This window comes from Vulpes lagopus, chromosome 11 (assembly GCF_018345385.1).
Source record: "Vulpes lagopus strain Blue_001 chromosome 11, ASM1834538v1, whole genome shotgun sequence".
In the NCBI taxonomy this organism is placed as follows: Eukaryota; Metazoa; Chordata; class Mammalia; order Carnivora; family Canidae; genus Vulpes; species Vulpes lagopus.
The window spans coordinates 85,105,671-85,128,415 of NC_054834.1; the positions used below are offsets into that span (position 1 = coordinate 85,105,671).

General features: G+C 39.0%; 1 protein-coding gene across 2 annotated transcripts in view; it reads right to left on the bottom strand.

Moving 5' to 3' along the window:
* PLA2R1 (phospholipase A2 receptor 1) overlaps window positions 1-22,745 on the bottom strand; it is a 113,524-nt gene that overhangs the window by 72,170 nt on the left and 18,609 nt on the right. For both annotated transcript variants that reach the window (XM_041722839.1, XM_041722838.1), the window contains exons 3-5: window positions 20,823-20,996; window positions 5,257-5,430; window positions 169-282 (exon numbers count right to left, since the gene is read on the bottom strand). In XM_041722839.1, coding sequence (XP_041578773.1) covers window positions 169-282; window positions 5,257-5,430; window positions 20,823-20,996 — 462 coding nt within the window. The remainder of the gene's footprint in view (window positions 1-168; window positions 283-5,256; window positions 5,431-20,822; window positions 20,997-22,745) is intronic.

The window sequence follows — 22,745 nt, forward strand, 5'->3', positions numbered from 1 at the left end:
CCTCCTTCTTGTCTGGAAAAGCTTGCCTGATGGGAATTCAGGCAAGCTTTAAAAATGTTTATAAACCACTTTTGAAATAACAGGACTTATATACATGTGGGAAATAGCTGCTGTGTAAGGGTGCAGGATATTGTCACCCGTTGAAGGCACATAAAACGCTGTAGGTACCTGGGTTCCAGTTCAGATAGTTGAGTGGTGTTCTATCCGACCACTGCCAGCCAGCATGTTCATCCAGCTGATTCAGACCCATCCACATTTCCACTGCTTCACTGCCCAAGTGCTCTGAAATGAAGAGAAATATAGGGTTTTCAACCCGTGGAAGCAAACAACCCCTTCCCCACAATGTTACACTTCTTTCTAGTTTTGTTATTCCTGAAGGATGCAGTCATAAATGAACTCCAGTCAATGACAAAAGGTTTTAAGTGCTGCTAAACCCCACTCTGATGCTTCAGAGTAACAAAGTCAGCTTCTGCCGACTTGAGAGAAACAGCAGTCTCCTAAAGGCTCACTAAACAGCAATTCTTTAGCTGTGAAGTCTTCATCCATCCAGAAGTGCTGCCCCTCAGTGATCATCAATCCTCCCAAGACTGCATATTTGCAAATTTGAGACCATCTGATCTGTGTGAGCTCATGCTCACACATTTAGATGGGGGAGGAGAAAGTGTCCGGAAGTCCACTCCAGAAAGTGCCCCTCTGTCTTCCTTCTCTTGCTATGTGTGCCTGGTGCCATGGTAGCCTTAGCTTGAAATCTCCAAACTCCAGGTTGCTGAGGCCACCATAGGCTCCAAGCAAATGTAGAACAAGAAGAAGTGATGTTAAATCTGTATAATGTGTATATGTGTGTGCACATAAAATTTTCTGCACTCAAATATTTTTTAAGTATTTCACAGTTAAATAATTGAACAATGGGCAGAAGCTTTTCTTTAGGGATCTGGCAAGGAAGAGAAAAACAGGGAAGTATTATTGGTGAATGGAGGCAAGTCCTCAAATTTAAGAAGGTATGCTAAAGCAAGCAAGGAGGGGGCTGTCCAGTATGAGAGCCAGTAGGAGTTGTCTGATCAAGAGGAGAAGCATAATCCAAAGGACCAGAGTACCCAGAGGGATCGATAGCAGGCTGGAGCCAGGCTATGTTGCTTCTTTCAGCCTGGGTTGGGAGAAAGCTTTCTAGCAGGCTGCCTCCACAGCCCCTGCTCCAAACCCCTAGGTCACAGCTCCTCACATTTTAATTTAGCCCCATTTTAAAAATAGATGCTATGTATAAACATGTGTATTGTCACGCTTATATTGAAAAACGTGGTTATCAAAATTGTAGAATTAGGGGAAATTTTTCTTTTGTTACATGAATTTTTAAAAATTATTCTAGCATAAAGGAAATACAAGAAATAAAAATTAAAAATAAAAGTCAACTCAAAATGTGGAAGGCCAACCAGAGAGAAGTATGTTATGGAAATTAAGGGATGGATATTTTTTCGATTGGATAAAAAGTCTTACACAGTTGTTTAAAGGATGCTTTTTAAGTATTTAAAATAGGGATTTTTATTAATATTGAGGGCAAAATGCAACCTTCTAAACTAAAATGTTAAGAATGTCTCTGGAGGGGATCCCTGGGTGGCGCAACGGTTTGGCGCCTGCCTTTGGCCCAGGGCGCCATCCTGGAGACCCGGGATCGAATCCCACGTCGGGCTCCCGGTGCATGGAGCCTGCTTCTCCCTCTGCCTGTGTCTCTGGCTCTGTCTCTGGCTCTGTCTCTCCTTCTATCTCTCAAGAATAAATAAATTAAAAAAAAATCTTAAAAAAAAAAAAAAAAGAATGTCTCTGGATTTGGGGATTATGGCTCCCCTAAGAGAGAATGAGTTCACCAAAACTGATCATATACAATGCCGAAAAGAAAGCCACGATAATTTCAAAAGAATCTGCACAGTGTACATTATGGTCTACAGTTATATTTCAATTATTTTGATTAAAAAAATAAAAGCACTGCCTTTAAAATCCCCCCAAATTATTATGAATAAAAATTTAAAAACTGTGTCAGAAACATAGTGAAAGTGACTAATTTGGGGACAGTTTCGAATATTGTTATTTAGTCTTTTAATCTACAAAAGGGAGCATTTTCCTTTTCCTCTTATGGTTCATCTGCTTCAGAACCCAATATATTTTGAGCTAGATGCAGGGGCCCTGCCCAATACCCAGGCCCTGACAGTCAAGGCTTATAGATGGGGTGACTATCCCAGTTTGCCAGGAAAACTGACAGTTTATGCTGGTAGTCTCAGAATACTTACTAATTGCACCCTCTTTTACTCTCAAAAGAGTCTCAGTTTGAATGATTAGTTGTATGATCCCCAGATTATAAAGATCATGTATTCCCATAACAAGCCTGGGGCAGCCCCTGCGATTGAGCATGTCAGTACAATAGTGGGAAACTGGAAGAACCTACCCCACTTAGGAAAGAAAAAAGGGGCTTTATAATTTCGAGACCCCAGAAATCCCTAAACAAAAACAGCAAATCATTCACAGGTCCCACCCTTGCAAGCTCCTGCGGCATTTATACCAAATCTCTTCCTGATGTCAATTTGATTACTCTCTTCACTAATACTATCTGATTAAATCATATTACAATTATCGTGACAGGAGGTGGCAGGGAAGATGGATTGACAAGATAGAGAATTTTCACATTTCATATTAGAGCAAGTGCCTAGCGATATTTTCAAATAACCTAATTAAAATACTTAAATAGTAATTATTCTGAGAATTATTTTGAATACTCTCTGTACAGTTGTTTTAACAATACACATAAAAAAATCACTGGGTAATTTATAATTTGTGTTTAAGGTCACAAAAACACTTATTTAGGTTTACAGCTAAATTGGCTTACAATTCTGTAATAATAAACTCAAACCTCAATTCTTTTGAATATTTCTTGACATTTGTGACAGCTTAGATAATTCCTTATATCATAATTAATGTTCACCAGCGATTAGCAAGAAACTAGACTATTCTCATCATTAAAAAATACCTTGGTCAGAACAGGGTTCTGCCTTTATGAATAGACTTCTGTTTCCCTAAACAATCCCGAAATCTAATTATAGAATTTTGGTATTTAAATCAAAGTCTTTGACAGATCTTATTTCTTTCATCGTTATTCAAGTTTGTTGAGGAAGTCCAAACCTTATTAGAAATCCTGACAGTCAAGATAGATAACAATTATAATTCATACATGGTATGCAAAATTTTCTGTAAAAACCATTACAGGCTAATAATGATACTGGAAATTGGTGTTTTCCTGCAGTAGGACTCACTCAAATCAGGTTCGATCATAATTTCTTACTTTTGCATGTCTGTGGGGAAAGGGGCAAACCTGCACTGTTCAAGCATTTGTTATATTCATTCTGGAAGGTATTAATGATTTTAAAAAGCTTTAAAATGTGCTTCCTCTTCCACTTAGTGAACCTAGTTCCACAGACTTATAGAGAAATAATTGGGGGTCTATGCCCAAAGGTAAGTGCAGGAATAATGAATAATAGCAGCAAATAAATAGAAACAAAATAAATAATTTTATCTATATATCACTATATAATTGTAGGAGGTTAAATACATATATTATTCCTAACCTATAATACTATGCCATCATTAAAAATTATGATGCAGACATGGATAAGTGTTCATCATATGCTGGTACATGAAGAAGTAAGCATATTATCAAACCGTGTGCATAGTTGTTAAATGGTTAACACACAATGAGTGTTTGTTATGTGTGCCAGGCACTTTTGTAAGGCTTCATCTGCATCATGACATGTAATCCACACAACCAACAAGTAGCACTGTTATTATTTCCATTTGATAGGAGAGAATTTGAGGCCCAGACAGGTTAGGTCACCCATATAGGTAGCTCTGCTGCAAAGTAGAGGCAGGAGTTAAACTCAAGCTGGTGGTTCTGTGGCCCCTGCTCCTGGCCATTCATGCATTTCTTCAAAAACTATTTTCCATGAAAACTATATGCAAGCCATTACATGTTTCCCCCCCCAGAAAAACATGGTTATCTCCAGATTATGGAATTATGGGATATTTTTCTTTCTGTATACTTGAAATTTAAAAAATTATTCTAGAATAAACATGTACTACATGTGCAATATTATTAGAAAAAAAGCATCAGAAAATTTTAATTAGAGAGACTAACTTGGGCAGCTGGGGTGGCTCAGCGGTTTAGCGCGCCTTCCGCCCAGGGGCTGACCCTGGAGACCCAGGATCGAGTCCCACGCCGGGCTCCCTGCATGGAGCCTGCTTCTCCCTCTGCCTGTGTCTCTGCCTCACTCTCTCTCTCTCTCTGTCTCTCATGAATGGATAAATAAAAAAAAAAAAAAAAAAAAAAAAGAAAAGAAAAGAAAAGAAAAAGAGTGACTTTGTGATACTTTCAAATGTTTCTAAAAATTTTTAAAAAGCTGTGTGTACCCATCTACAAACACATTTAATCCACAGGGAGAAGTGAGAGGAGAGTTTAGGTGATGGGTAAACACAAGACTTAGTCCATTAGCACAACTATTTTGACATATTATTGTCTTGTCCTGTTAGTTAGCAGGTGTGTGCTTTTGCTTTTCTAACCAAATTTTAAGTTCTTTGTCATCCATGAGAAGTCCTTTGTATTTGTGCATATTGACTGACAGGTGAGATTTTGTTTAATTAACAAGTAACTTATTTATTCATTAATGGAAGCTGAATAGCTACGATCTCCAGCAGAGCAGGAATTTGTTTTTTTATTTTATTTTGTTTTATTTTTATTTTTTAATTTTTTTTAGGAATTTGTATTTAAGTTTGTAAGTCTCCCAGATCCACCTGCTAGAGCTGCAAATTGTTCTGGGTCCCTTGCTGGGGCCTCAACTTCCTTTCTCCAAGGGAGAGAAGATAAGAAAGATGCCCGCGTGCCAGGTGGAATGGCCCAGGAGACAGGTCACAATTTTGGGCATGAATTGGCACCATATTAATAAAAGAAAACATTTTCTAAGGGACTTTTTTTAAAAAAAATATTTTATTTATTTATTCATTAAAGACAGAAAGAGAAGCAGAGACACAGGCAGAGGGAGAAGCAGGATGCATGCAGGGAGCCCGATGTGGGATCACGCTCTGAGCCAAAGGCTCAACCACTGAGCCACCCAGGTGCCCCGGGGCTTTTTTTTTTTTCAGAATATATTTTTGCATACCTGAACATAATTGTTAAGTCATTTTAATTGCATTAATATCAGTGTGCGTCATCCACCTACTTACTCCTTATGAAATTTTCTTCGTTCTCATCTGCAATACTTAGTAAAGCTCCTCCTTGCATCTGACATGAAGAATGTGCTTCACTCCAGGAAAGAGAGGAAAGCAGGTTGAATTGGTAGCAAATGTGTGAATTGAGATCCTTCTCCCAGACAGCATCACAACCCACCTCTGTGGACGCTGAAAATAAAGTCCATTAAAACATTAATTATAATCTTATTTTATCTATACAACACTGCATTTCTAAAATGAATTTGAGTGGAATGATTCCAACTTCAACCTCTAAAACTTCAATGCCTTATTGATTCTTGATTAGGTCTTTATCATGAAATATGCATTGTTATCCCACTGGCACTTTATAGTTCAACTCTTTCAAGATTTAAAGGAAATTCAAGAAATTATTAATAAAGAAGATTTGATCCTTTCTGGGAAAATAAGAGAAAGCATTCTTAAAAGAATGAAATAGAAAGGAAATATTTGTGAAAATAACATCTGAGTTCCCTAAAAAGTAGTCATTTAGAACTTTATACTGAAAGCTGCGTGAATTTAAATGTTTATTTGAGACACATGCAAATGTTGTTTCAAAAAGTCTTTTCCCCACAAATACCAAAATGCTAGGTGGAATAAAAGGGATACAATTGAAATATGAGTCTATAATGAACACAGGTTTTTAAATAAACACTGAGAACAGGAACACTGATACCCAGTTTAAGATAAGGTTCTTTCAACCGAAAGGAAGAGAATCAAAATGTACTTTTTGTACATTTTGTACAAATACTTACACAAGTACTATGTACTTATAAAACATTACATAGTATGCTTAAAAGTAAATTTTATGAAGTATGAAAAGTGTAACTGAAATTTGAAGTTTATTGAAATAACAGAAACAAAAGACTTAGTTTGGGTAATTTTGCTAAATTTTAAATCAAACTCCAAGGTGAACTAAGCAGCACAGTAATTACCCGAGATCATATTCAGCCAAAGAATTTCAGAATGGAGAAAACATGAAACATGCTGCATCATGAGTGTAGCTGATGGACAGGCAACTTGCTAAAATCTAGAACGGTATTTCCCAAAGTGGGATCCACAGAGTAGTGTATTTCCACGAGCTCTCCAAGAGGAGCTGGGACATAATGCATAAATAACCTCCTCTGGTAAATGCAAAATGTACAATAGCATAGTAAAGGCTCTGAGAAGGTCTGTAGTAAAGAAGCAGCACAATTTTAATTTGGTTATACTTCAGACTTATTTGACAACAAAATGTTTCCTTCCCCATAATACTTAGATGGTTCCCTTGGGAAGGTAGAAAGTTTGTTTCCGTGTCTGATCACAATGTGCTTTCCCCAGAACCGAGTTAGTTAACTAGAAATGATTAAACCAAATATAAATCTAAAGTTGTCTATATAGCTTTCTGACTGATCTATGTATACATAGAAGGATCCAAGATTGGAGGAGGGCAGAAGACAAAGCTATCACCAAGTAAAACTGAAGGAAAGGAAAAGAAAGAAAGGAGGCATATTTCAGTGATCATCTTGCCCTGGTATCTGAAATTTCCCCATGGAGAACGAATCTTTAGAGATTGTCTTCAGTTAAAATGCTAGGCCATCCTTGAGATGGACAGAACAGTAAGTGTGAACGGACATCCGCTCAGCTCTGCTCATGTAGCGTGACAGTTGAGGCCATGAGACAAGGGGCAGGAGGTGTTTGCAATTTCAGTGTGCAAGAAAAGCATTTAGCCAGCTTGTAAAGAAAATGCAGATTCCTTGGTCTTAGTCCTAGAGATTCTGCATTCGTAGGTCTGGGGTAGGATTCAGGAACCTGCATTTTAAACATATTCCTGGGGCAGCCCGGGTGGCTCAGAGGTTTAGTGCTGCCTTCGGCCCAGGGCGTGATCCTGGAGTCCAGGGATCGAGTCCCACATCAGGCTCCCTGCATGGAGCCTGCTTCTCCCTCTGCCTGTGTCTCTGCCTCTCTCTCTGTGTGTGTGTCTCTCATGAATAAATAAATAAAATCTTTAAAATAAAATAAATAAACATATTCCTGATTCTAATACAGGTGGTTCACAAAACGAACCCATGGAAAACACTGGCTTGGAAGAAAAAATTAAAGCACTTCCCAAGGAGTGCAGGTCTGAGTAGCCCTTTACTACTAGAAGGTAGTAGGATGTCAGAGAGGGAGAGATGTAGGTAGAAAATGTCAGGAGGGGAAATTGGGGGAGGATGGCAGGAAGAGAGATCTGGGAATAGAGTAACTACCTCTCATCTCCTGCTATAAGGAAAGATCCGATAATAAATCCTTCAGCCCACAGCCATATCATGATAAGAAAAGGTCTGGAGGACGCTTCAATTGCTCTCATTCCCATTTTTGCCAAAAGTTGGTCCTGCTCTTTCAATAGGACATAGATTGAGCTGTGTAAATACAGCTTTTTGCAGTAACCTGCCTGAATTCTGTGCTTTAAGCAGTTGAGAGGAGAGGCTTGCCGGTGATCCTGTCTCTGTTGCAAATTACACAGCCCAGTTTTGTTAGATTTTGTTTTGCATTATCTCCACCAATTCCTCTGTTTTTAAAAAGATTTTATTTATTTATCTGAGGGAGAGAGCCACGCATGAATGGGGGTGGAGAAGAAGCAGACTCTCTGCTGAACAGGGGGTCAGATTCAGGGCTACATCCCAGGATCCTGAGATCATGACCTGAGCTGAAGGCAGCCGATTAATTGACTGAGCCACCCAGGCGCTGCTGTGTCAATTCCTTTTTTTTTTTTTTTTTTAAGATTTTATTTATTTATTCATGAGTGACAGAGAGAGAGAGAGAGAGAGAGAGAGAGAGAGAGATTGAGAGAGGCAGAGACACAGGCAGAGGGAGAAGCAGGCTCCATGCAGGGAGTCCGACACAGGACTCCATCCCAGGCAGGTCTCCAGGATCACACCCCGGGCTGCAGGTGGTGCTAAACCACTGAGCCACCAGGGCTGCCCTGTGTCAGTTCTTAATGTCAATTCTTAATGTTAATCGAAAGGAAACTTTCAGTCAAACTTTTGCTGCAAGTGCCTATATTCTTCTAACAATTAAGTTCATTTGTCATTTAAATTTGGTTTTAACTAAAATGGAAGAATTTGTACTTCTACTTCTGCAGTAAGATAGAAGTCTCTCTTCTCTAGATGGGCTGCATGCCACCTATTTGAAGGTTTTATGGTAACAAATGGGATGAAAGTGCCACTCTGGGCCTGGGCACGGTCGTGTGCTGTCCTGATCTCCCTTCAGGATCAAAGGCCTTAAATAAGACCTTCTCTAGCTGCCAGCAGACACATCTCATTGTTAAACCTTCTTCAAGGATTGCTTTCACTGAAAAGTCTCTTTGCCCAATATCACTCTCCCTTCCCAAAGGCAGCCTGCAAATCATGATTAATCAGTGCAGGGCTATCGATCCCTCCTTGCACCTCAACTAGGGGTAATTCCAGTATGAGAACTTCTCATACAGTCAGTCTAGAGATCTCCAGGCCTGCATCACCATCCTGCACAATGCTACTTTCTCCCCTTCCTCTCCACGTGTTTTGATCCTGAGAGCACACCCCCAAGAGAGCCCCAAGAGAGTGTTCATCTCTGCCACAGAGACTGCTTCCCAGGAACCTGTTTGCACAGGCTCCCATCTTGGTCTGGGGCATATGCACTTAATATTCTTAGTTCTCTTGCTTCTTCATACATAGTCTCTCTTCCCAAGCCACTGAAAATGTGAGATTGAAGGCTGGCGTCTCAGGTGCATTTAATTATTCTTGAAAAATTCTACTCTAAGGACTAGAATCATATTGTTATATTTCTTTGCATCTGTGGTTGTCTTTATATTGTTGCTCCTTAAGCAACAAATAAATTGTGAGCTCCTTAAGGGAAGCAACTGTGTCCTATATATCTTTGTATTGCCAACTATTTGATGAAAGATTACCCAAATCCTTTGCATGATGTTTTAAATAGGTGATTTTTTCCCCTCCCTAAATATACCTCTCTTTTAATGCACTGAGATTTATTCATGTCAACACTGATTTTATTATGGATTTTGCTGGGATGCAGCCATGCCTCCTCCTCTTTTAACATGGCTGGTTTTTCTTCTCTAGGGATACAGATTTGCCATTGTCCCAGGTCAACTGTTCCTTGCCACTTTAAAAAAATTTTGAATTCTTAAAAAAAATGAATTCTCATATGGTTAAAGCAAGTCCAAGCTACAAGGTTATTATTTTTCTCTCTCTTTGGCCTCTTATATACTCATCACAGTTATTGGATCTCTGCTCCCTGCAAACTGCTGTGTTGGTAAATCTCATGTAAAAAGAATATCAAGCCAAGTCAGGACTTCTTGCTTTATATTCTTAATGCCTTACACACTTCTTGGGTAGCCCTGATCACAACTGAAATTAAATGATGTATTAATTTTTCTTGTTCATTCTCTGTTTTTCCTGATAAAATATAAATATCAAGAAAGCAGGTACCATGTTCCATCTCTTTCATGCTATTCCCCAAGCTTACCTATCAGCATTTATAGATAATTGGGTAGAGGAGAATATACTATCAAAGGAAACTGAGAAGTGGTGGCCACAAAAGAAAGAGAAAAACTAGTAGATATGGGTCCTAGAAGCCCAAGAAAAGCGATGGTTTCCATTTTGTTACATGTTTCTAAGTCTTTAAGTAAGTTAAGTACTGAGTCCATAAATGAGCATGGAGTGCTGTTTCAACAAAGGAACCCAGTCATCTGCCTTCTCTGTGCCTGCTCCCAACAGATGAGCACAGAAAAGTCATTCTGATCAGTTGATTATCAACCATCCTGAATACTTTCTGGAAACATTACTAGTTTTCTCTAGTAAGCTTGCTCTCCAACAGCCACAATGCTCATTTCATACCATTCCCATTGTCCAAACTTCTTACTCCTTCTTCCCTCTCCTCAGAGAGAAAGTCCACAGCCTCTGGACCAGTTTCTCCTCCCCATCACCTAATGAGTCAAACTTTTTGGGCCTGCACCATCCTCTCCCTCTTCCCTTCTATAAAGAAATTGTCCTTACATCTATGAAAGTCCAGTCTGTCCATTTATGATCTGGATCCTACTTCCTTTTGTCTTCTGAAAAGCTAGATGTCCAGTCTGTCCATTTATGATCTGGATCCTACTTCCTTTTGTCTTCTGAAAAGCAATGTAACCAATTGCTTTTACTTTCCTGCGTCTTCAGCCTCTCTCTGTTAGATTATTTCTACATGCATTCAAAGATGACCTAGCATCTCTCTTATTCTTAAAAAATAAGAAACAAAAATACTTCCTCCCTTGGAATCCCTGTTCAAGCCATTGCCTTTTCTCTACCCTCGTTAGTCAAATACTTTTACACACATACTGTCTTCAATTCCTCATCTCCCATTTACTGTTTCAAAAATAACAGTATTATTGAGATATACATAACATGACATGTAACTCACCCATTTAAAATATATAATTCAATTATTTCTAGTATATCCAAAGAATTGTGCAATTGTCACCACAATCAGGTTTAGAATATTTTCATTACCCAGTACCCATTAGCAGTAATTCTCCATTGCCCCATCAGTCCCCATCTCCACCCTCAGTTGAAGGCAACCACTAATCTAGTTTCCATTTTTATGGGTTTGCTTATTCTGAGCATTTCATATGAATGGAATTCTACAATATGTGGTCTTTTGTGACTTGCTTCTTTCACTTAGCATAATATTTCCAAGAGTAGTCTATGTTGTAGCATGTACCAGCACTTCCTTTCTTTTTAAAGCCCAATAATACCCCACTGCATGGCTATACTGCATGTTATTTATGCTTTTATCAGTTCATAGACATTTAGGTTGTTTCTATTTTTTGGCTTTGTTATTATCTTTTTGGTTGTAGCCATCCTGCTGGTTGTAAAGTGGCATCTCATTGTGTTTTTTGTTTGAATTTCCCTGATGGCTAATGATACTGAGCATCTTCTCATGTGCTTATTGGCCACTTGTAAATCCTCTTTGGATTAATGTCTGTTCAGACACTTTATCCATTTTTAATTGAGTTGTCTTTTTATTATTGAATTCTAAGAATTCTTTACATATTCTAGAAATAAGGTCTCTTATTAGATATATGAGTTCCAAATATTTTCTTCCATTCCATGGGTTTTCTTTTCACTTTCATGATAGTGACCAGTGAAGCACAAAAGTTTTTAACTTTGATGAAGTCCAATTTATCTATTTTTTCTTTTGTTGCTTGCATTTTGGTGTCACATCTAAGACTGCATTGCCGTAGTCAAGGCCATATACATTCCCTAAAAGTTTTATAGTCTTCTTTTCCATTTAAGTCTTTGATCTATTTTAAGCTAATTATTTTTTTATGCAGTGAGAGATAGGAGTTCAATTTCATTCTTTTTAATGTGGACATCCGGTTTCCCTTACCCTTTGCTCAAAGGCTATTCTTTCCCCCATTAAATTGTCTTGGCATCCTGTCCAAAGTCAATTAACCATAAATAAAGATTCACAATTTTATCCAATTTCTTTAAGTTTATTTTTTGGTAATCTCTTCACCCAACGTGGGGCTCAAACTCACAACCCTGAGATCAAGAGTTACGTGCTCTTCTCACTGAGCCACACAGGTGCCCCTATTCAATTTTGACACGACCACATTGTCTTGATTACTGTAACTTTGCATAAGTTTTGAAGTAGGGAAGTGTAAATCCTCCAACTTTATCCTTTTTCATGATGATTTTGGCTGTCTTGGGCCCTTTGAATTTCCATATGAATTTTAGTATAAGCCTGTCACTTTTTGTAAAGGAGCCAGCTAGAATTTTGATAGAGATTGCAGTAGTAGTGCCATCTTAGCCATATTAAGTCTTTTTGGTCCCGTGAACATGGAATGTCTTTACATTTATTAGGTCTTCTTTAACTTCTTGCAATTATATTTTGTAGTTTTAAGGATGTAAGTTTTTCACTTCTTTTGTTAAATATTTTCTGAAGTATTTTATTCTTTTAGATGCTACTATAAATGGAATTGTTTTCATAATTTAATTTCTAGATTGTTCATTGCAACTATACTGAAATACAATTGATTTTTGTATATTGATCTTGCATGCTGTGAATGTGTTTCTTAGTTGTAATAGTTTTTTAGTGGATTCTTTAGAATTTTATGAGTACGAGATCATGACATCTGCAAACAGAGAGAGTTGTACTTCCTCTTTCCAATCTGTATGCCTTTTATTTCATTTTCTTGCCTACTTTCCCTGATTAGAATCTCCAGTACAATGTTGAAGAGAGGTGGTAAGAGTGGATATTCTCATATTATTCCTGATCATAGAGGGGAAGCATCCAGTCTTTCACCATTATTTATGTTGGTTGTGAGCATCTTTTTTCATAGATGCTCCCATCAGGTTGAGGAAATTCCCTCCTGTTCCTGGTTTTTGAGTGTTGTTGTTGTTTTTAATCACATGAAGGGAGGTTAAATTCTGTCAAATATTTTTTCTGCATTTATTGAGATAATCATATGGGGTCCTTTATCCTATTGAGACGGGTATTATATTAATTGGCTTTCAGATTTCAAAACACTTTCGCATTCTTGAGAAACGTTCCAGTGGATTATGGAGTACAATTCTTTTTATATGTTGTTGTATTCTGTTTCCCAGGATTTTGTTGAGGATTTTTTGCATCTATATTCATGAGAGATAGTGGTGTGTAGTTTTCTTTACTTGTAATGTCTTTGTTTAGTTTCAGTATCAAGGTAATATTGGCCTCACAGAATGAATTGGGAAGTGTTTCTTTCTCTTCTATTTTTTCCATTTGCCCTTTAACCCACTCAATCTAGCAACTAGAGTATATCTTGGTAAGGCCATCAGTGACCTCCATGTTGCCAAGTCTAGCGAACACTTAAGTTTCAGATCTTGTCACATCTAGCCCATCAGCAGCATTTGGCAAGTTGAGCTTCCTGTCTTGGCTGATGTACTCTCTTTTCTTGCCTTTACATGCCTGGCTATCTTCTACCTCTTTGGCTGCCTGTTCTCAGTCTCCTTTGCTGGTTCATTCTTTGTTCAAACTAAATGTTGAGGTCTTAGGACTTGGCCCCGAGTCCCCTTTCTTTCTATTCTACACATACTCTAGACTATCTATCCCATTTCTATAAATCCCTTAACTACAACTCTCAAATATATACAGATCTTTATGTCTAACTGCCTGGTCCACATCTCACATGATTGAGTGATATATAACATGTTCCAGTCTGAATGCTTGATTTTCTCTTCCAAATCTGTATCTCCATTAACTTAGCTATGCATATCAGAAACCTGGGGTCTTAATTAACACCTCATTTTCTCCCTTATCCTTTATGTTTGTCCTTACCACCGAGTAGTCCACCTCCTGGTTAAAAATCTACATGTGATTTTTCAGGCCTGACCATAGGCTATCACAAAGGCTTTACCTGGTAGACCTCATTATCAGACTTGGTTTACAGCCAGTGCACTGAAGTCTCATAAGGGAGTTTCAGTCAAAGACTCAGGCACATCATATTCTTCACATTCTTAGCTCTGGCTCCTTCATTTCTAAGCCTCTTTTTCTGAGGCCTTGGGATGACAACCTCTTCAGGTACCTCCACTGAGGTTGGGGGATGGAGGAGGGGGAACCTTGAAGACATTTTTATCCACTCTCAGTGCCCAGTCCTTTTCTACTCCTAACTTTTCCCCCTCCCCTTATCCTTGGCCCCAGAGTCCACAAAACTGAGGAGGCTTTTATTTAGGCCTCCCTTGATAGTCCCGTGCTGATCTTTGTGACCTTTGAACAGTGTGCCTTTCCATAAGGAAAAATTGAACAAGTGGAGTTGGTGCTTCCTCCCATTTTAGGCTCTTGCTTATATCTCACAGTAAGTGATTGAAAGCTTAGCTTTTTCATTTTAGTCTTATTGCTTTAATCAGCTACTCAGACACCTGACAGCTCAGCTTCTTTCCAGCTCAACTGTGTTGCTTAGAACCTTATTCAGTCTTATTCAGTCTTATTCAGTCTAATCCAGTTTGGATTTTCAATACACCATTCTCCAACCCACTTTCTGCTACCTGACCCAAGTCATCACTATCCTTGATTCAACTACGCTGGGGCCTCATAAATGGTCTTTAGGATTTCCTTTTTGCTCCCCTTTAAGCCATTTGCCATAAAGGAGTTAGAGTGATCCTTAAAAAAAATTTTAAATCATTATCATATCACTGCTTAAGATCCCTCTATAGCTTCCATTTATAGTTAGAATTAGGTAAATCTTTACCTGTAGGACACCTTGAATTACCATGCTTCTGAATGAGTTGGCCTCTGCCAACCTTTCCAAGAGTAGCTTGCTCTTCTCTCCCTCCCTCATCATCTTTCCTAGATAGCAGTAACCTCTTTCCCTCCTCAAAGCCTTCAGACATTTGGAGAGTGGCACGCTGGGGGTGAAGGTGGGGAAGCAGTTGCCTTGGGTAGGTGAGAGTATTTAATCATGGACATTGTTTAGATCTCTCAGTGCATGTGCATGGTGAGTCAAAAGTAGATTGACCTGTAGTTGGTTTTATTATTATTTTTAATTCTATTCAAACAATATATTCCCTTTACCACCTGTACATCTAGTAGTGCTGACCATTCCCATAACCTTCCCTTCCACTTGCCTCGTTGTACATTGCTTTACCATGCACTTCTAGGTAGATACTTCATCCTCTCACTTTCCATCTTGATAACTATTATTCATTTCTTGGACTAGAGATTTAAATACAACTTAGAAAAAAAGCCTTCCTCGACTTACAAATTTAAGTTAAATTTCTTACTGATAACACTGTTTTTGGTTTTGTTTATAAATAGCACTTACCAAAAGTTATATATTAACTTAGGTATTATACTTGAATGTGAATTTCATTTGGATAGGCACTATGACTTTTATCTTTCACTTTCATGGTTATATTCCCAGCAGCAAGTTTGGCACATAGTAGGTGTTCGATACAGATGTGTGGGAATGAGTGAATGAAATGGAGATCAAGCATGCATTGTCAAAGAAGTCAAGGAGAGACAATGGACTGAGTAATGAAAGTAAGATGAAGTATAGATATTTCTTTTTAAAAGTCTGTCTATGGTGGGGTAAAAGGTATGGGTGTTTTCAAGAAGCAGGAGAAGTGGGGATGAAGGTGTTATATTATTTTTAAGGTTTATTTTAAGACTTGAGCAGATTTCTCTTACACTGTTGGTGGGAATGCAAACAGGTTCAGCCGCTCTGGACAACAGTATGGAGGTTCCTCAAAAAGTTAAAAATAGAACTACCCTATGATTCAGCAGTTGCACTACTAGGTATTTATCCAAGGAATACAAAAATACTGATTCAAAGATGCTCATGCACTACAATATTTATAGCAACACTATCAACAATAACCAAATTATGGATGTCCATCGATTGATCAATGAGTAAAGATGTGATATATATATATATATATACACATATATACACAATATATATATATACACATATATACACAATATATATATCTATACAATGGAATATTACTCATCCATCAAAAAGAATAAAATCTTGCCTTTTGCAAAGATATAGATGGAGCTAGACTGTATTATGCTAAGCAAAATAAGGTAGTCAAAGACAAATACCACATGATTTCACTCGTTTGGAATTTAAGAAACAAAACAGATGAACATAGGGGAAGGGAAAAAAGAGAGAGGGAATCAAACCATAAGAGACTCTTAACTACAGTGGAATTTAAGAAACAAAACAGATGAACATAGGGGAAGGGAAAAAAGAGAGAGGGAATCAAACCATAAGAGACTCTTAACTACAGAGAACAAACTGAGGATTGGTGGAGGGAGGTGCATGGGGAATAGGTTAAATGGGTGATAAGTTTTAAGGAGGGCACTTGTGATGAGCAGTGTGTGTTATACAGAAGTGGTGAATCACTAAATTGTACACCTGAAACCAATTTTACCATATGATAACTAACTAGAATTTAAATAAAAACATACAACTAAACAAAAAGACTTAAGCAGGTTTAACTGCTAAGGGAGAAGGATCCAGTAGAGCGGTGGGCATTGAAATCATCTAGAAGACTTGTTAAAACAGATTGCAGGACTGCACTTCTAGAATTTCTGATATAGTCATTTGGGGGTGTTGCTGATAATTTGCATTTCTAACAAGCTTTCAGGGAATGCTGATGCTGCTGGAATGGGGATCACACTTTGAGAAACACTGAGAAACAGGTTGGAGAAAGTTGAATGGGAAGCTCTGGAGTCCAAGCAGGAATATCTGTCCTAGGTAGAAGGAGGAACACTATTGTGTAGGATGCAAGAAAAAGATGAACGCAGACCTATGTAGGCTTAAAGGTTAGGAAACAGAAATTGTCAAAACTTCTCCTCTGATGGATCCTGTTTTCATTATAAGTAAGAACTGAGATACTCTGATGAGAATCAGGAAGGAGAATGAGGGGTAGGGTAAGAAGTTAGAGGAAGTTAAGGAGGTTGGTATGGTCCTTATAACGAGCAAGAGAGCATAATGACAGGAGAAATAACAGCATTGCAACCAGTGTTGGAGACGTCGGTGAGGTTCATTCATAGAGTAATACATCTATGTTGATACCAATCTGCTCCGTTACACCATTGAAGTTACTGATAAAAGAAATCGTATCAGCTAAATAAGGTTCAAGGGCAATCAGACAATTCCAGCGGTTTATATCTTAAAAATATCTCTAACTAAACATGACTATCCAGCTGTGTAAAGTAAGACACACAGTTAAGAGGGACTAGCTAGGCAACTAGAGTTGCCTCTAAACAAATCCAGAGAAATTCCTATATATCTCCTTGTTCCTGAAGCTCTAAGGTGACAGGTGCTTTATTTTACCCCTCACTGCCAGTGTGTTATATTTGTAGTAGTACTAAACTTAAGTTTTGCTCACTTATAATCAACTTTTTTTAAAAGGAAGCATCATTTTACAGTGAGATACTAAAAATCTCCATTAAGAAAGATGAGATACAGAGGTACAAATCTGCACCTTATTCCACTCACTCCTTTCTGTCCTATCCACTTGTTGCTACCATGGAAAAGCTATCAGCTTGCTCAGATTTCAGGCTCTGACACATCATTTTGAGTTGTGTTGCTCACTAGGAACCAAAAGTAACAAGAAAGCAAGAAAACTGGAACCATTTGTACAGTCAGCACTGTACAAATAGTGCTGGTTGTGGTAAAGGTCAGGAGAACTGGAATCTAGCAGGCTGACAAACAGAAGAAGCTTCTGAACTATAGGAAGACTGGGGGTGGGGGGTGAAAAGCCCCAAACACCACCATACCCAGGCTTCCACCTGGGAAACCATAATTGAATACAAGAGACAGAGGATGGTAACAGGGTTCTTCACAGAACCTCAGGAGAATACTGTGGTTAAAAAAAAAAAGTCCCTATGAATACCCACCATTTTCTCTGATGTGGATGGAACTGGAGGGTATTATGCTGAGTGAAATAAATCAATCGGAGAAACACAATTATCATATGGTTTCACTCATATGTGGCATATAAAAAATAGTGAAAGGGACTATAAATGAAAGGAGGTAAAGTGGGTGGGGAAAAATTGGAGAAGAAGACAAACCATGAGAGACTCTTAACTCTGGGAAACGAACAATGGGTAGCAGAAGGGGAGGTGGGCAGGGGGCTGGGGTGACTGGGTGATGGACACTGAGGGGGGTGCGCTTGATGGGATGAGCACTGGGTGTTATACTATATGTTGGCAAATTGAATTTAAGTTAAAAAAAATGTCCCTAGGATTAAGGCCATGTGAAATACATGTTAATGTTATTTTTTATTTTATTATTTTTTATTTTTATTTTAATAAACCATTTTATGGTTTATTTTTTATTTTTTTATTTTTAGAGGTTTTATTTACTTGAGAGAAAGAGAGAGTGCACACATGCACACATGAGTAGGGGGGAGGGGAGAAACAGACTCCTTGCTGAGCAGGGAGCGGACTGGGGCTCAATCCTAGGACCCTGAGATCATGACCTGAGTAGATGCTTAACTAAATGAGCCACCCAGACGCCCATATTTATTTATTTGAGAGAGAGAGAGAGAGAGAGCACAAGTGCAAGAGTAGGGGAGGGACAGAGAGAGAGCAGCAGTGAGGGAGGGAGGGAGGGACAGAGTGAGAGGAAGAGAGAGAGAATCCCAAGAAGCCTCTGTGCTGAGCATGGAGCCCAACATGGGCACACTCCCATGACCCCAAGACCATGACTTGAGCTTAAATCAAGAGTCCCATGCTCAACTGACTGAGCCTCAGTGCCCCTACTTATTTTAAATAATAACATGTATGACAGCTGGAAATGGAAAGGGAAGACAATGTAAATAATATGGCATCTGATTCAAGAATCTAAGGAGCATAGGGATTACAAACACAGACACCTACATACAGGAATTCGGATTCAGATAGAGAAGGCTAATGACTAGACAGTTATTAAACAATGAAAGACTTTCACGCTGGCTGATGAATAGCTGCCATCCTGAGCTTCTTGAGTGCCCCTTGCTGTCTCAGTCTCTCTCTCTTTTTAAAAAGATTTTATTTATTTGAGAGAGAGAGAGAGAGAGAGAGAGAGAGGGAAAGAGAGAGAGAGCACACAAATGGGAGGGAGAGACAGAAGGAGAGGGAGAAGCAGACCCCCTGCTGAGCAGAGAGCCTAACTTGAAGCTCCTGCGATCATGACCTGACTTGAAGGTAGACGCTTAACCAACTGAGCCGTCCAGCTGCTCCTGCCCCAGTCTCTCCTACATTTCTTCCTTCATCACATCTCCTCACACTCCCAAAGCTGAGGGGTTGAAACTAGCACTGAGCCTTCAGGATTCTTAATCTCTATGTTAAATTCTCCACTTGGACTGGTCAATAGTCCCTATCATATTAGTTGTTAAGTGTCTTAATATCACTGCTGTATATAGATGTATGTTGCACAGAATTATCTGCATACTGTGAATTGTCTGATGAAGAATTATCTGCAACAGCATCATTTGGGTAACTTGTCAAAAATGCAGATGCTTGGGTCCCACACACTGGACCCACTGCATCTCTGAGAGAAGAGCCAGGATATGTATTTGTAACTATTTTCCAGGTGATTCTAGAATATTATATCAAATATAGTCTGTATTTTCTAGCATTGAGCAAATCTAGTATTACATCTAGAGGCCAAGTTCTTTGAAGGGAGGGTCCTAATCCTAACACTCTTGGTATTCACCACTATACTAGCTCAGTATAATGATCTACGAGCTTTGATAATGATACACGTTGATGGTGATGGCAATGGCTAATCTTGGTGAGTGCTTACAATGTACTAAAAGTACATGTGCCTTAGAGGCATCATCAAATTGGATCTCAGTAATCCAAAAAGGTACTACTATTATTATCTCCATTTTATGGCAAAGAAACTGAGACTCAAGATCTCATTGTTGAAGGGAAACAGACACTAATCTTGGTCTGCCTGACTTCAAAGCCTGTATTCTCTCTGATTTGCTTAAGTCATCCTAGTTCTTAGATTAGAAAACAATTCTACAGATAACCTATAAACCATATTCTTTGAAATTCCTCTCTTCAATTTGCTTTTGTTTCAAATTTATTTGTTTCATTTTGTCATATATGTGGAGTGGAAGTAGGCAAGGAAGAGGAGATAGTAGAAGCTATATTCTCGGACTTTCCGGGGCCAAGGTTAAGGATATTGAATACAGAAAGTAGAAGATATAGTGGTGCTTGGGTGGCCAGTCAGTTAAGCATTTGATTCTTGATTTCAGCTCAGATCATGATCTCAGAGTTGTGGGATTGAGCCTTGTGCTGGGCTCCACTCTGAGCATGGAACTTGCTTAAGATTCTCTTTCCCTCTATCCCTCTCCCTCCTCTCTCTCTAAAAAAAGTAGAAGATATATATATATATAATATATATATCAATATTTTTCAATATTTAACAGCTATTGGAAAGCTTTTAGCTAAATAAAAATCAAGTCTAACTGAAAAAAGTTAGAACATTGCAGCTGTCAGATTTTGAGGTTATAGCTCGAAATTGAGCAATAAGAAAAGGGAATCAAGATGAGAACTCACTGTTGAGAAATAATGAGGGCAACTGTAATTTGAGAAAGGTCATCAGCAGACCAGGTGATGCCTAGACTTGACAATGGGCAAGACAAGCAGTCTGGACATGGAGAAATTAAGGCAGCTTATAGGAGGGGGTGGATCGAAAGTTGGAATAAAGAAGGAGTTTTATATGCATTCAGGTTTGTTTTGACGTATTTTGCCCGGAAGCTGGGATTAATGAGCACACAGAGTGTTATAATTTCATTCTAGTTAAAGCATCCTTATGCACTGAGCTTAATGAAGAATGGCTAATTAACATCTTTTGAACATAAGAGGGAAAAAAGAATATACATCAGAATTGTCTTTTCAAGGCAAAACAAACACAAAATCAAAATCTGGATAAACAGAATCAGGGGACTTATTCAGACTTCAATATGTCAATCCTGGTGCTTTTTCTTTAGATACAGATAACTTTCTAATCATGCTTGATTCATTCATGACATATGGGGGAAACTAGAGCTTATTCTTACTGGGATCTGGGCAAAATCCCCACTTCTCATCTCTTTCATAGCGGCTTGTCGTGGCACACCACAGTAAGTCATCTTCCCGCCCTTCCTGGGTGCATTCATGATGCCACTGTCGGTTATACTGGAAAGGAAACATGCACGGCATCCCGTGGGCATTCCCTTTGATTGTGTACATATCTAGAAGAAAAAAATCAAAGTTAAATAAGAATAATGTCAGCTTTATCTTTGAAAGCTATCATATAGAGAATGCATTTCTTATTGACTGAAAATCTACGATGGCGAAGGCCCTTGCTCTACCACAGAGAACCCTCAGGACCTCACTGTCTAGAGTGTGTAGCAGTACAAGGGAAAGTGCTGGCTTCAGAGCACGTGCTGGTAAGTGGCTTGTTTAGATATTTTCTTACCTGTTTATTTACAGTGGTGCCCTGCCGCAGTAGCACATGTGTTTGTCAGTGGATGGGAAGGAAAATTAAATGAAGATCGACTTTAAAACAACTTCTGGCTCCCAAATATATCAGGGATCAGCATCTGAACCTCAACAGTTTTATCAGGATTTATTTTTATTTTTATTTTTTTATTTTTTTCAGGATTTATTTTTTAATCGGAATTTATGAATTCATTCATTCAACAGATATTTATTGAGCATTGAATGCGCCCAGCATTGGGGATGTACTGGAGAGCAAACCTGCAAACATTCCCTTTCATATGGAGCTTCTGTTCCAGTGGGGAGAGACAAAGAGAAAGCAAATATATAAGTAAATGTATAATTCTGGGTAGTGATAAGTGCCACGAAGAAAAACTTAAGTGCCACGAAGAAAAACAAAGCAGGACGGGAAGACAGAACAGCTCTGTGTGTGTTTGAAGGATGGAGGGGCACCATTTTGGACAGGGTTGCAACAAAGGCGTCTCTGAATGAGGACTGGGTGAAGTGAAGGAGCAAGTCTTTGCAAAAGAGTTGTTCTGGTAGGAAGAACAGCAAATATAAAGGGCCTGTGACAAGAGCCTGCGTGGGGTGAATGGGGAAGTGCAAGGAGGTGCAAAAGGAAGTGGCATTGGGGAAATGCTGGCCCATCAGCTCACAGAGGGCTGGCTCTGCCACATTGTGGATTTGGGCCTTGACTATGAGGGTGGTGAGAAGTCACTAGTGAGTTTTGAATGAGAAAATGACATGATAAGATTTCCATTTTTAAAGACTAACTCAGGGTGCAGTGTGGCAAACCGAACCTACACAGGAGAAGGGAAAATGGGATGACTAGCTAGGAGGCCTCTACAAGAGTCTAGGGGAGAGGAGTGTGAGGAGGTGTCCTGTCAGCTGCTTTCTCAGAGTATTGCAGTAACTGAGTATCCTTAGCCTTAATCATGACTCAACGGGGGCTTTCCATGGTGAGGGGGCTCAGGGCCACCCTCAATTAAGTCAACAGGTCCTGGAGCAGAAGGACCAGCTGTGGAGGTTCCCACTCAGTCACCACAGTTGGCAGGGGCTAGACTGAGCACACACCACATTGCCAGGCCTGGAGGTTTGGGCCGTTTAGGAAATACAGATATTTCAGGGCACATCATCTTATTTCAATACCCTGACTTCTACTCAGTGCGTAAGAATGTGAGTATATGGCTAAAAAATGAATATAAAGCAAAATATTAAGTTCTTCCTTAGAACAATAGACTATTCAGAGTGCTGGCTTGCAGCACTTGCTTATTGTGAGTCCTTGCAAATGGCTTGCTCTTGGCTCTGTCAAGAATTTTACGCCAGTAAAATTCATTTACTGTAGGTACAGAAGAAAGTCTTGCTTTGAATCTTAAGGGTGTCTTGCTCTGTTTCCTAGGACTGGTATAAAGTCCTTAGAAGGGTATGCTCTTGTTAAGGCATAATTCTACAGAGCACCATCACCATGAGGTCAGGGGCCACATCTGTCTCGTTGGCTTGTG